This window comes from Manis pentadactyla, chromosome 7, assembly GCF_030020395.1.
Source record: "Manis pentadactyla isolate mManPen7 chromosome 7, mManPen7.hap1, whole genome shotgun sequence".
Classification (NCBI taxonomy): Eukaryota; Metazoa; Chordata; class Mammalia; order Pholidota; family Manidae; genus Manis; species Manis pentadactyla.
This window is the reverse complement of record NC_080025.1, coordinates 139,252,045-139,264,061: the sequence shown is the minus strand read 5'-3', so window position 1 is coordinate 139,264,061 and position 12,017 is coordinate 139,252,045. Positions and strand designations below refer to the sequence as shown.

The following is a 12,017-nucleotide window of genomic DNA, read 5'->3' as shown; positions in this document are numbered from 1 at the left end:
AAGGAAATAATGTACGGTGATTGGTAAAATGAGGTGTCCCTCTTAGGTATCTCTGTGAAAACTCTTACACGTTTTAAGTAGCTTAAGCTTTTCTTCTCCAAGGACACAAGGCTCTTTAGACCTCACTTTCATTCTAACAAAAAACAGACTAACATTTATTGAATGGTTACTAAGTGTTCCAGTATTGTGAATGAGCAACATATAGAATTATTAGATCATTAATTGCTTCCTAATTCTATTCTAGAATTGATACTATCCCCACTTACAGATGAGGAAGCTAAAGCGAGAAAGGAGTATCTTTTTGCCACTTGATCTCTTTTATTTCTGAAACAGAACACAGAAAGCAGTCTCACATATCATGGATTAGTGAAAAATACAGTGGGACTTCTATTTCTGCCCATGTGGTCAATTAGATAACCTTTACAATGTCTTACCTGCTATTAAATACTTAGAAATTCGAGGTAAATATTAAAACACTATTTTAAATATATAGCTAAATTTTCAAAAAGGTAAGAAGAGTTCTTAAGTGCTGTGTAGTGAAGTAACTCAAAAGATAGTTTGCTTCTCCTGAAACTGCTAGTACTCAAGGTCTTTGCTGATCTTTGTGACTTGGTGACTATGGTTTTAACAGCTGCCTGGGGACAGAAGGCAAGGGGTTTGGTCTGCTCAGGGTGAGGAATTAGAATCTCAGACATTCCCTGTCATCACCTAGGGTAAGAAATGAAGTTTGCTCTGAAAACATTAGATAAAGGATAAACTTTTAAAAAAAATAATAAAAGAAGGTATTGATGCTAACATACTGAACATTTCTAGAAAAACTGGAAACTAGGTAAGTAACAACAGCAAAAATAGCCATCCATGGACTAAGAACATTTCAAGGCAGTCAGCCTTATTTAAATGCCTCAGTATATCCCAATCTTCGTTCCATTTTGTTTCATTTTTCCATTTTTACAGTGTTGACACATTACCTAGATTATTAGTTAATATTTCAAAACAAACGTATGTGTTACACATACGATTTATTCTTACAAGAAACCTCTTGTATCACAATAGAATAAGGAAACCTATCAGACCTTCCATAAATAGAAAGTATCTATAAAAATTAATAAATAAGGGAACAAAGTTATAACTATGCCCTGTTGTCTGTTATTGAAAGAAGGAAACGCAAGCTTCAGAAGATACCAAGGACACCATATACAGAAAGGAAAGGCACTTTTCCTTACTTGTGTGGGCTTTGGAGGATCCTTTTTAGTACAACTGTGTCAATGGCTGAGTGGGAACAGACCCAAGGAGGGAAGTGTGAATTCCCTTTTTAATGTTTTAATATTTTAGTGAATGCCTGCTTTTTCATTGTATTATTTGAAAGCTACTGCTCTAAGCTTCCTATATTGAAGGATTCTCTGTTTTTTTCTATTTGAAGCTCTTTTAAAAGCCTGTGCTGATGGAGGTGCCAACCGCCTATATGATCTCATTGGAAGAGAGAGAGAAAGGTATGCTTTCTTTTAGCCCATGTCCTTAATACCAGTATTTCTGCTCTTTAGTTTGCTCTGCTTAAATGATTGGTTCATTTTCTTTCAAAGGTTAACAGAAAACCACCACACTGACAGAGCAGCTTAACCACGTTGCATTATTTCTTTGCTGTGAATGGTATTTCTTAGTAGAATCTTGCCAATCATATTCTTATTTTAAACCACATTCTTCTACTTTAAAAGTCTTGCTAAGTAGCATTATCAAATAGTGATATTTGTGAGGACTTCTTTGATATTGACTAATACAGGTTTTTTTTTTTGAGAGGGCATATCTCATATTTATTGATCAAATGGTTGTTAACAACAATAAAATTCTGTATAGGGGACTCAGTGCACAGTCATTAATCAACCCTAAGCCTATATCTCAACAGTCTCCAATCTTCTGAAGCATAATGAACAAGTTCTTACATGATGAACAAGTTCTTACATGGTGAATAAGTTATTACATGGTGAACAGTGCAAGGGCAGTCATATCACAGAAACTTTCGGTTTTGATCATGCATCATGAACGATAAACAATCAAGTCAGATATGATTATTCATTTGATTTTTATACTTGATTTATATGTGAATCCCACATTTCTCCCTTATTATTATTATTATTATTACTTTTTTTAATAAAATGCTGAAGTGGTAGGTAGATACAAGATAAAGGTAGAAAACATAATTTAGTGCTGTAAGAGGGCAAATGTAGATGATCAGGTCTGTGCCTATAGACTAAGTATTATTCCAAGCTAGATAAGGGCAATAAAACATCCATGGATACAGAAGATTTCTCTCAAAACAGGGGGGTGAGATTCTATGCCTCCCCTCTGTTGGTCCCCAATTTCTCTCCTGATGGCTCCCCTGCGACTGTGCCTGTCTTAGGTTGTTCCTCCCTTGAGGAATCTTACCCGTCTCTGGCTAACCAGTTATCTTCTGGGGCCATACAGGGAAATGTAAAGTTGGTAAGTGAGAGAGAAGCAATATTCTTTGAAAAGGTTAGCTTTTAACTTCTTTGCAGATTTATGCCCTGTGGCTTCTATGCCCAGCATTTGTCTTGAGGTATCTTTACCACTTGGAAGAATTGTGACACGCGGTAATTTTCGATATGAGGCACTAATTGTTCTAAAGGATTGTAATTAGGAAGGACGAAGAAAAGCTATAGAAGTAGCAGACGGAAGAAAACACGGGAAGATTGATTATTTCTTTGACATATCTTCTTGTAGAGTAACTTCAGCATGTATAGGTTTTAAACTACTAATTAAATTGCGCACACACATTAACATAATAGGAGTATAGTTACATAACCAAAGCATACCTGTAATTACCAGCCATCTCCAGTGAAACCAAGAAAACCAGTTAGGCACCTTAGGCATTTGTGAAAACTTATGAATGATATGATGGATATTGTCTAGCTGAATTTGAATAGTTTGAGAAAAATCAGACAAATTAAAACAACACATTCCTGGGAATGGTTCACATCCCATGTGTTCTTTTAACAGTAGATTGTCTATAGTCGCATGATTTTGGAGCACTGCAACTTGCAGTTCTCCTAATTCTTGGTTGAGTTCCGACACTATAGATCCACTCAAATTTGTTGTTTTTCTGTATGCACAGGCCAGCTTAGATATCTCCTTCTTCATTCCAATGGCAAGTCCAGGAACTGGTGGGATGAGTGCAGCTACAACAGCAACAGCGCCAGGATCTTTGTTGAAGTTTTTTGCTGTTCATCTTCTGGAATGACTCTTCCAGAGGATGTTGATGTTGGAAGTTCTTCTTCATATCGTATCTTAATTCGTTTTCTGTGTAGCCAAATTAGGCTTTGATTCTCTGTATAAACACAAACAAACCCTTTGCCCACACTTTGATATGACCTTTATACCATTGTGAAGAACCTATTGGAGATCACCACACAGGAACTGCTTTTTTTTTTTTAAGAGAAAAGAATATTATCAGAAAAATGTACTTCCATAGCTGATCATCTGACACCCTTTAAATGATCAAAATTAAGGATATGTAAAGCATTCATTAATTGTTGATTTGCAGTTAGTTTTATCCTATCAGGGAGTAATCCCCCTTTTCTTTCTCTTTTTTTTTGTTATCATTAATCTACAATTACATGAAAAATATTATGTTTACTAGGCTCTCCCCTATACCAAGTCCCCCCCACAAACCCCATTACAGTCACCGTCCATCAGCATAGCAAAATGTTGTAGAATCACTACTTGTCTTCTCTGTGTTGCACAGCCCTCCCCTTTCTCCCACCCATCACATTATGCATGCTAATCATAATACCCCCTTTCTTCTTCCCTGCCCTTATCCCTCCCTACCCACCCATCCTCCCCAGTCCCTTTCCCTTTGGAACCTGTTAGTTCATTCTTGGGTTCTGTGATTCTGCTGCTGTTTTGTTCCTTCAGTTTTTCTTTTGTTCTTATACTCCACAGATGAGTTAAATCATTTGGTATTTGTTTTTCTCCACTTGGCCTGTTTCACTGAGCATAATACCCTCCAGCTCCATCCATGTTGCTGCAAATGGTTGGATTTGCCCTTTTCTTATGGCTGAGTAGTATTCCATTGTGTATATGTACCACATCTTCTTTATCCATTCATCTATCGATGGACATTTAGGTTGCTTCCAATTCTTCGCTATTGTAAATAGTTCTGCGATAAACATAGGGGTGCACTGATCTTTCTCATACTTGATTGCTGCATTCTTAGGGTAAATTCCTAGGAGTGCAATTCCTGGGTCAAATGGTAGGTCTGTTTTGAGCATTTTGATGTACCTCCATACTGCTTTCCACAATGGTTGAACTAATTTACATTCCCACCAGCAGCGTAGGAGGGTTCCCCTTTCTCCACAACCTCGCCAACATTTGTTGTTGTTTGTCTTTTGGATGGGAGCCATCCTTAATGGTATGAGGTGATATCTCATTGTGGTTTTAATTTGCATTTCTCTGATAACTAGTGATGTGGAGCATCTTTTCATGTGTCTGTTGGCCATCTGAATTTCTTCTTTGGAGAAATGTCTGTTCAGTTCCTCTGCCCATTTTTCAATTGGATTATTTGCTTTTTGTTTGTTGAGGTGCATGAGCTCTTTATATATTTTGGATGTCAAGCCTTTATCGGATCTGTCATTTATGAATATATTCTCCCATACTGTAGGGTACCTTTTTTGTTCTATTGATAGTGTCCTTTGCTGTACAGAAGCTTTTCAGCTTAATATAGTCCCACTTGCTCATTTTTGCTTTTGTTTTCCTTGCCCGGGGAGATATGTTCATGAAGAAGTTGCTCATGTTTATGTCCAAGAGATTTTTGCCTATGTTTTTTTCTAAGAGTTTTATGGTTTCATGACTTACATTCAGGTCATTGATCCATTTTGAATTTACTTTTGTGTATGGGGTTAGACAGTGATCCAGTTTCATTCTCTTACATGTAGCTGTCCAGTTCTGCCAGCACCATCTGTTGAAGAGACTGTCATTTCGCCATTGTATGTCCATGGCTCCTTTATCAAATATTAATTGACCATATATGTCTGGGTTAATGTCTGGATTGTCTAGTCTGTTCCATTGGTCTGTGGCTCTGTTCTTGTGCCAGTACCAAATTGTCTTGATTACTATGGCTTTATAGTAGAGCTTGAAGTTGGGGAGTGAGATTCCTGCCACTTTATTCTTCTTTCTCAGGATTGCTTTGGCTATTCGGGGTCTTTGGTGTTTCCATATGAATTTTTTGAACTATTTGTTCCAGTTCGTTGAAGAATGTTGTTGGTAATTTGATAGGGATTGCATCAAATCTGTATATTGCTTTGGGCAGGATGGCCATTTTGACAATATTAATTCTTCCTAACGAAGAGCATGGGATGAGTTTCCATTTGTTAGTGTCCTCTTTAACTTCTCTTAAGAGTGTCTTAGAGTTTTCAGGGTAAAGGTCTTTCACTTCCTTGGTTGGGTTTATTCCTAGGTATTTTATTCTTTTTGATGCAATTGTGAATGGAATTGTTTTACTGATTTCTCTTTCTATTGGCTCATTGTTAGTGTATAGGAAAGCTACAGATTTCTGTCTGTTAATTTTGTATCCTGCAACTTTGCTGTATTCCACTATCAGTTCTAGTAGTTTTGGAGTGGAGTCTTTAGGGTTTTTTATGTATAGTATCATGTCATCTGCAAATAGTGACAGTTTTACTTCTTCTTTAGCAATCTGGATTCCTTGTATTTCTTTGTTTTGTCTAATTGCCATGGCTAGGACCTCCAGTACTATGTTAAATAACAGTGGGCAGAGTGGGCATCCCTGTCTTGTTCCCAATCTTAGAGGAAAAGCTTTCAGCTTCTTGCTGTTCAGTATGATGTTTGCTGTGGATTTATCATATATGGCCTTTATTATGTTGAGGTGCTTGGCCTCTATACCCATTTTGCTGATAGTTTTTATCATGAATGGATTTTGAATTTTTTCGAATGCTTTTTTAGCATCTATGGAGATGATCATGTGGTTTTTGTCTTTCTATTTGTTGATGTGGTGTATGATATTGATGGATTTTCGTATGTTGTACCATCCTTGCATCCCGGGGATGAATCCCACTTGGTCATGGTGTATGATCCTTTTGATATATTTTTGAATTCGGTTTGCTAATATTTTATTGAGTATTTTTGCATCTACATTAATCAGGGATTTTGGTCTGTAATTTTCTTTTTTGGTAGTGTCTTTGCCTGGTTTTGGTATTGGGGTGATGTTGGCTTCATAGAATGAGTTTGGGAGTATTCCCTCCTCCTCTATTTTTTGGAAAACTTTAAGGAGAATACGTATTATGTCTTCTTTTTATGTCTGATAAAATTCTGAGGTAAATCCATCTGGCCCAGGGGTTTTGTTCTTGGGTAGTTTTTTGATTACCGTTTCAATTTCTTTGCTCATAATTGGTTTGTTTAACCTTTGTGTTTCTTCCTTGGTCAATTTTGGAAGGTTGTATTTTTCTAGGAAGTTGTCCATTTCTTCAAGGTTTTCTAGCTTGTTAGCATATAAAGGTTTTCATAGTAGTCTTTAATAATTCTTTGTATTTCTGTGGAGTCTGTCATGATTTTTCCATTCTCCTTTCTGATTCTGTGGATGTGTGTTGATTCTCTTTTTCTCTTAATAAGTTTGGCTAGAGGCTTATCTATTTTGTTTATTTTCTCAAAGAACCAGCTCTTGGTTTCATTTATTTTTTCTATTGTTTTAATACTACTCAATTTTGTGTATTTCTTCTCTGATCTTTATTATGTCCCTCCTTCTGGTGACTTTAGGCCTCATTTGTTCTTCTTTTTCCAGTTTCGGTAATTGTGATGTTAGACTATTCATTTGGGATTTTTCTTCCTTCTTTAAGTGTGCCTGGATTGCTATATACTTTTCTCTTAAGCTTTCGCTGCGTCTCACAGAAGTTGGGGCTTTGTGTTGTTGTTGTCATTTGTTTCCATATATTCCTTGATCTCTATGTTAATTTGTTTGTTGATCCATTGATTATTAGGAGCATGTTGTTAAGCCTCCATGTGTTTGTGAGCCTTTTTGTTTTCTTTGTAGAATTTATTTCTAGTTTTATACCTTTGTGGTGTGAAAAGTTGGTTGGTAGAATTTCAATCTTTTTGAATTTACAGAGGCTTTTTTTGTGGCCTATTATGTGGTCTATTCTGGAGAATGTTCCATGTGCACTTGAGAAGAATGTGTATCTTGTTTCTTTTGGATGTAGAGTTCTATGGATATCTATTAGGTCCATCTCTTCTAGTGTGTTGTTCAGTGCCTCTGTGTCCTTACTTATTTTCTGCCCGGTGGATCTATCCTTTGTGGTGAGTGGCGTGTTGAAGTCTCCTAAAATGAATGCATTGCATTCTATTTCCCCTTTAGTTCTGTTAGTATTTCTTTCACATATGCTGGTGCTCCTGTGTTGTGTGCATATATATTTATAATGTTTATATCCTCTTGTTGGACTGAGCCATTTATCATTATATAATGTCCTTCTTTATCTCTTGTTACTTTCTTTGTTTTGAAGTCCATTTTGTCTGATATTAGTACTGCAACCCTTGCTTTCTTCTCTGTGTTGTTTGCCTGATATATGTTTTTCCATCCCTTGACTTTTAGTCTGTGCATGTCTTTGGGTTTGAGGTGAGTTTGTTGTAAGCAGCATATAGATGGGTCTTGCTTTTTTATCCATTCTGTTACTCTGTGTCTTTTGATTGGTGCATTCAGTCCATTTACATTTAGGGTGACTATTGAAAGATATGTACTTATTGCCATTGCAGGCTTTAGATTTGTGGTTACCAAATGTTCAAAGTTTGCTTCTTTAGTATCTTACTGCCTAACTTAGCTCACTTATTGAGCTGTTATATACACTGTCTGGAGATTCTTTTCTTCTCTCCCTTCTTATTCCTCCTCCTCCATTCTTTATATGTTGGTTGTTTTGTTCTGTGCTCTTTCGTGTTTCCTTTAATGGCTTTTAGTGGGTAGTTGATTTTATTTTTTGCCTATAGTCAGTATTTGGTTGGTCTGCTTTCTTTGCTGTGATTTTATTTTCTCTGGTCACATGTGTTTAGTCTTAGGAGTGCTCCCATCTAGGACAGTCCCTCTAAAATACCCTGTAGAGGTGGTTTGTGGGAGGCAAATTCCCTCAACTTTTGCTTGTCTGGGAATTGTTTAATCCCACCATCATATTTGAATGATAGTCGTGCTGGATACAGTATCCTTGGTTCAAGGCCCTTCTGTTTCATTGCATTAAATATATCATGCCATTCTCTTCTGGCCTGTAGGGTTTTTGTTGAGAAGTCTGATGATAGCCTGATGGGTTTTCCTTTATAGGTGACCTTTTTCTCTCTAGCTGCCTTTAAAACTCTTTCCTTGTCCTTGATCTTTGCCATTTTAATTATTATGTGTCTTGGTGTTGTCCTCCTTGGGTCCTTACTGTTGGGAGTTCTGTGTATTTCCATGGTCTGTTCGATTATTTCCTCCCCCAGTTTGGGGAAGTCTTCAGCAATTATTTCTTCAACGACACTTTCTATCCCTTTTTCTCTCTCTTCTTCTTCTGGTACCCCTATAATACGGATATTGTTCCTTTTGGATTGGTCACACATTTCTCTTAATATTGTTTCATTCCTGGAGATCCTTTTATCTCTCTCTGTGTCAGCTTCTATGTGTTCCTGTTCTCTGATTTCAGTTCCATCAATGGCCTCTTGCATCCTATCCATTCTGCTTATAAACCCTTCCAGAGTTTATTTCTGTAATCTCCTTTCTGGCGTCTGTGATCTCCCTCCAGACTTCATCCCATTTCTCTTCCGTATTTCTCTGCATCTCTGTCAGCATGTTTATGATTCTTATTTTGAATTCTTTTTCAGGAAGACTGGTTAGGTCTGTCTCCTTCTCTGGTGTTGTCTCTGTGATCTTTGTCTGCCTGTAGCTTTGCCTTTTCATGGTGATAGGAATAGTTTGCAGAGCTGGGACGAGTGATGGCTGGAAGAACTTCCCTTCTTGTTGGTTTGTGGCCCTCCTCTCCTGTGAGAACAGCGACCTCTAGTGGCTTGTGCTGCGCAGCTGCGCGCAGACAGGGCTTCTGCTTCCTGCCCGGCTGCTATGGAGTTTATCTCTGCTGTTGCTGTGGGCGTGGCCTGGCTCGGGCGGCTGCTCCAAAGTGGTGGAGCTGTGTTGGAGGGGGAATGGCCAGGAGGCTATTTATATCCATGAGGGGCCTCCGTGCTCCCTGCTGCTTAGGGGTTTAGATTGCCCCCAGTTCCCCAGATTCCCTTCTGCTGAACTAAGTGTCCCAGGATGCTTCCGTCTGGTTTTTGGGTCCCTGTCCCTTTAAGACTTCCAAAAAGCACTCGCTTTTCTTTGTTCCAGGTGCAACGTCTGCAGGGACCCGCTCACAGGTCTTACTGTCCTGTTTCCCTAGTTTCCAGTACCTCACACATGCACTGTGTCTGCGCTCTGATGCGGATGGCTGGGGCTGGGTTTTCAGCAGTCCTGGGCTCCCTCTCCCTCCCGCTCCAGCTCTTCTCCTCCCGCCCGGAACTGGGATGTGGGGCGCTCGCGTCCCGCCGGGCCGGGTCTTGTATCTTACCCCCTTTGGGAGACGCTTGGTTCTTGCAGGTGTCTATGTGGTCTGGCTGTTGTCCTGTGTCTTCTGGTCTCTCTTTTAGGAAGAGTTTTCTTTGTTGTATTTTCAAAAATATATGTGGTTTTCAGAGGAAATTTCCCCTGCTCTACTCATGCCACCATCTTGGCTCCGCCCCCTGACTAATACAGGTTTTTGAGTTGTTATTCAACCAGCTTAAATTAATAAAGAGCTGATCTCATATAACTTGATTATATATTCTGTTTTAGATGTTGGAAGATTTTTATATTAGTGTTAAGGACCAGTATAATATACTATAACTTAGTTACTTCTGAGTTAGGCACACATACATATTTTAGGAGGAAAACAATTTATTTCTTAATGGTCTGTTATCTGTGCTGTCTGGTTTTTCTGATCTTTGCGTGGTGAGCTATTTTTAGATAAGGGAATATGTTTGAGGAAAGCAAAATTTAAATTAAGCCCATGGCCTGCATGTTTATAGTTCAGCCTCTTGGCAAACAGAAGAATTTATAGGCTAGATACAAATAAACCAGCTATGAAATTTGGTTCCACTTCTATCATATATATATATATATTATATATATATATATAAAGCATGCTGAAATATTTATAATTTGAGAAATCATCTTATTGTTGCAAAAATAAAAATATGCAACATACGATAGGTATGAATTTATATGTATTTTGAAATGATGTAAATACATCTTTATGGCATCAAAAGTTTTAACCTCAGGTTTATTTTTGGAGCTGTTTTTTTGAAAGAAGACATCTTTCCTCTGAGATTGGGCATGCCAGTGTCAAGGGACTGAACGAATTATCAAAGATTATAGCAATAGTGACAACCTAGAAAACAATTTAAATTCTTAATATTTTATGGTTCTTTGTTTTTTTAATCATGGAGATTCCTCAGACTATATTCTCTAAGAGCTGACATGGAGAATGTGCAAAAAATCACTCAAGTCTGTGTCATAAATAGTGCCTGGGCCAGTTAATTAGGGAAGAGTATAATTCCCATGAGGCCAAGATTATGAATTGGGCACTATCTGTTTCAAGCCTGTAGCCTGCTCACTGGCAAATGGTCTAGTACTGAGGACTATTTCTCTAATGGTAGGTACAGCCCATGAGCATAAATATATGAACCAGAGCTATAAAAGAATGTTAACACAGTGCTTCCCAACTATTCCTTGATCATAAGAACCAAATATAATGCTTGTGAAAAATATACATTTTGATACTGTTACCATTATGAATTGGACTGGACATCAATAAGAAGGATAACACACAACTTTTATTCACATTTCAAAGCAAAATGTATTACCAGATTTGGGGAGTAGTACCATTATTTTTGCCCAAATTTCAAAGTAATCACTTCTACTATTTCTCAACACATTGATATGTTAATCTTATGGGAGTTTTCCAAGAAGGTTTATATGATTTATCTAACAACCATTTGTCCATATATGAAGCTGTCCAATAAGAAAATGTGCTTTCCATTGGTTCTCTAGTTGTAATAAAATGTTTGCAGTGATTCATACTCAGATACTTAGGGACATGGCTGGCCTGAATAAGGAAGTGTAGAGCCTCTAAAAAGGAAATGAGTGGAGGTAATTGCCTCATGTGGGAATTAAGTCCTTGCAATAAACTATTAAATCCAAACCCTAACCAGTTAAACTAATTAGATATTGGTGACTAAACATGACTCCTGTTCATTGTATTTGTAACAGAAAGGCTTTACAATGCAAAAGGGAAACATATTTGTGAGGTTTAAAAAGCCAAGTATGGTTCATGGACCACTGCTTGGGTTGTCCTTGTTTTTGGAGCTGTTTTTTTGAAAGAAGACATCTTTCCTCTGAGATTGGGCATGCCAGTGTCAAGGGACTGAATGAATTATCAAAGAATATAGCAATAGTGACAGCCTAGAAAACAATTTAAATTCTTGTCCAAATATACAATGCAATACCTTAGAATTGTGCAATAAAACATGAAAGTGTAGAGAGTCAGCTCCAGTTGAAGACATAAGGAGACATTTACACATTTGGAATGGAAGGAAGGAAAATCGCTGAGGCAGTAGCAAAGGAGCATGGTTTACCGAGGGGTAGAGCTGGGGTGGAAATCGGTGGTGGCCTCAGGTCTGATTTACACCAAATGCATTCAGCCCTCTACACTGTCTGTCATGAATGTTTGTCTGTCTCTGTTTCACCTCTGAAGGTGGCCTATATTTTTCACATTTTTTTAAAATAAAGAACTGCTAAATGTGTTCTCTTGTGAAAACTATACATGAGGATTTGAATATATGTTAATAAGTTAGGAGAAACAAAAACAAGTAAAAATTACCTGTTATTTCTTACTAATTAGCAAAGAGTGGCACCAAGTGCCTATTGTTTCTACCCTTTGGAATACCAGAAAATAACAAATTTTCTTACT

The 12,017-nt window shown here is 37.6% G+C and overlaps 1 protein-coding gene across 2 annotated transcripts in view; it reads left to right on the top strand.

The window, feature by feature from the left end:
- The window catches only part of TPK1 (thiamin pyrophosphokinase 1), a 354,196-nt gene that overhangs the window by 123,310 nt on the left and 218,869 nt on the right, over positions 1 to 12,017 (top strand). For both annotated transcript variants that reach the window (XM_036926208.2, XM_036926206.2), the window contains exon 4: positions 1,421 to 1,490. In XM_036926208.2, coding sequence (XP_036782103.2) covers positions 1,421 to 1,490 — 70 coding nt within the window. The remainder of the gene's footprint in view (positions 1 to 1,420; positions 1,491 to 12,017) is intronic.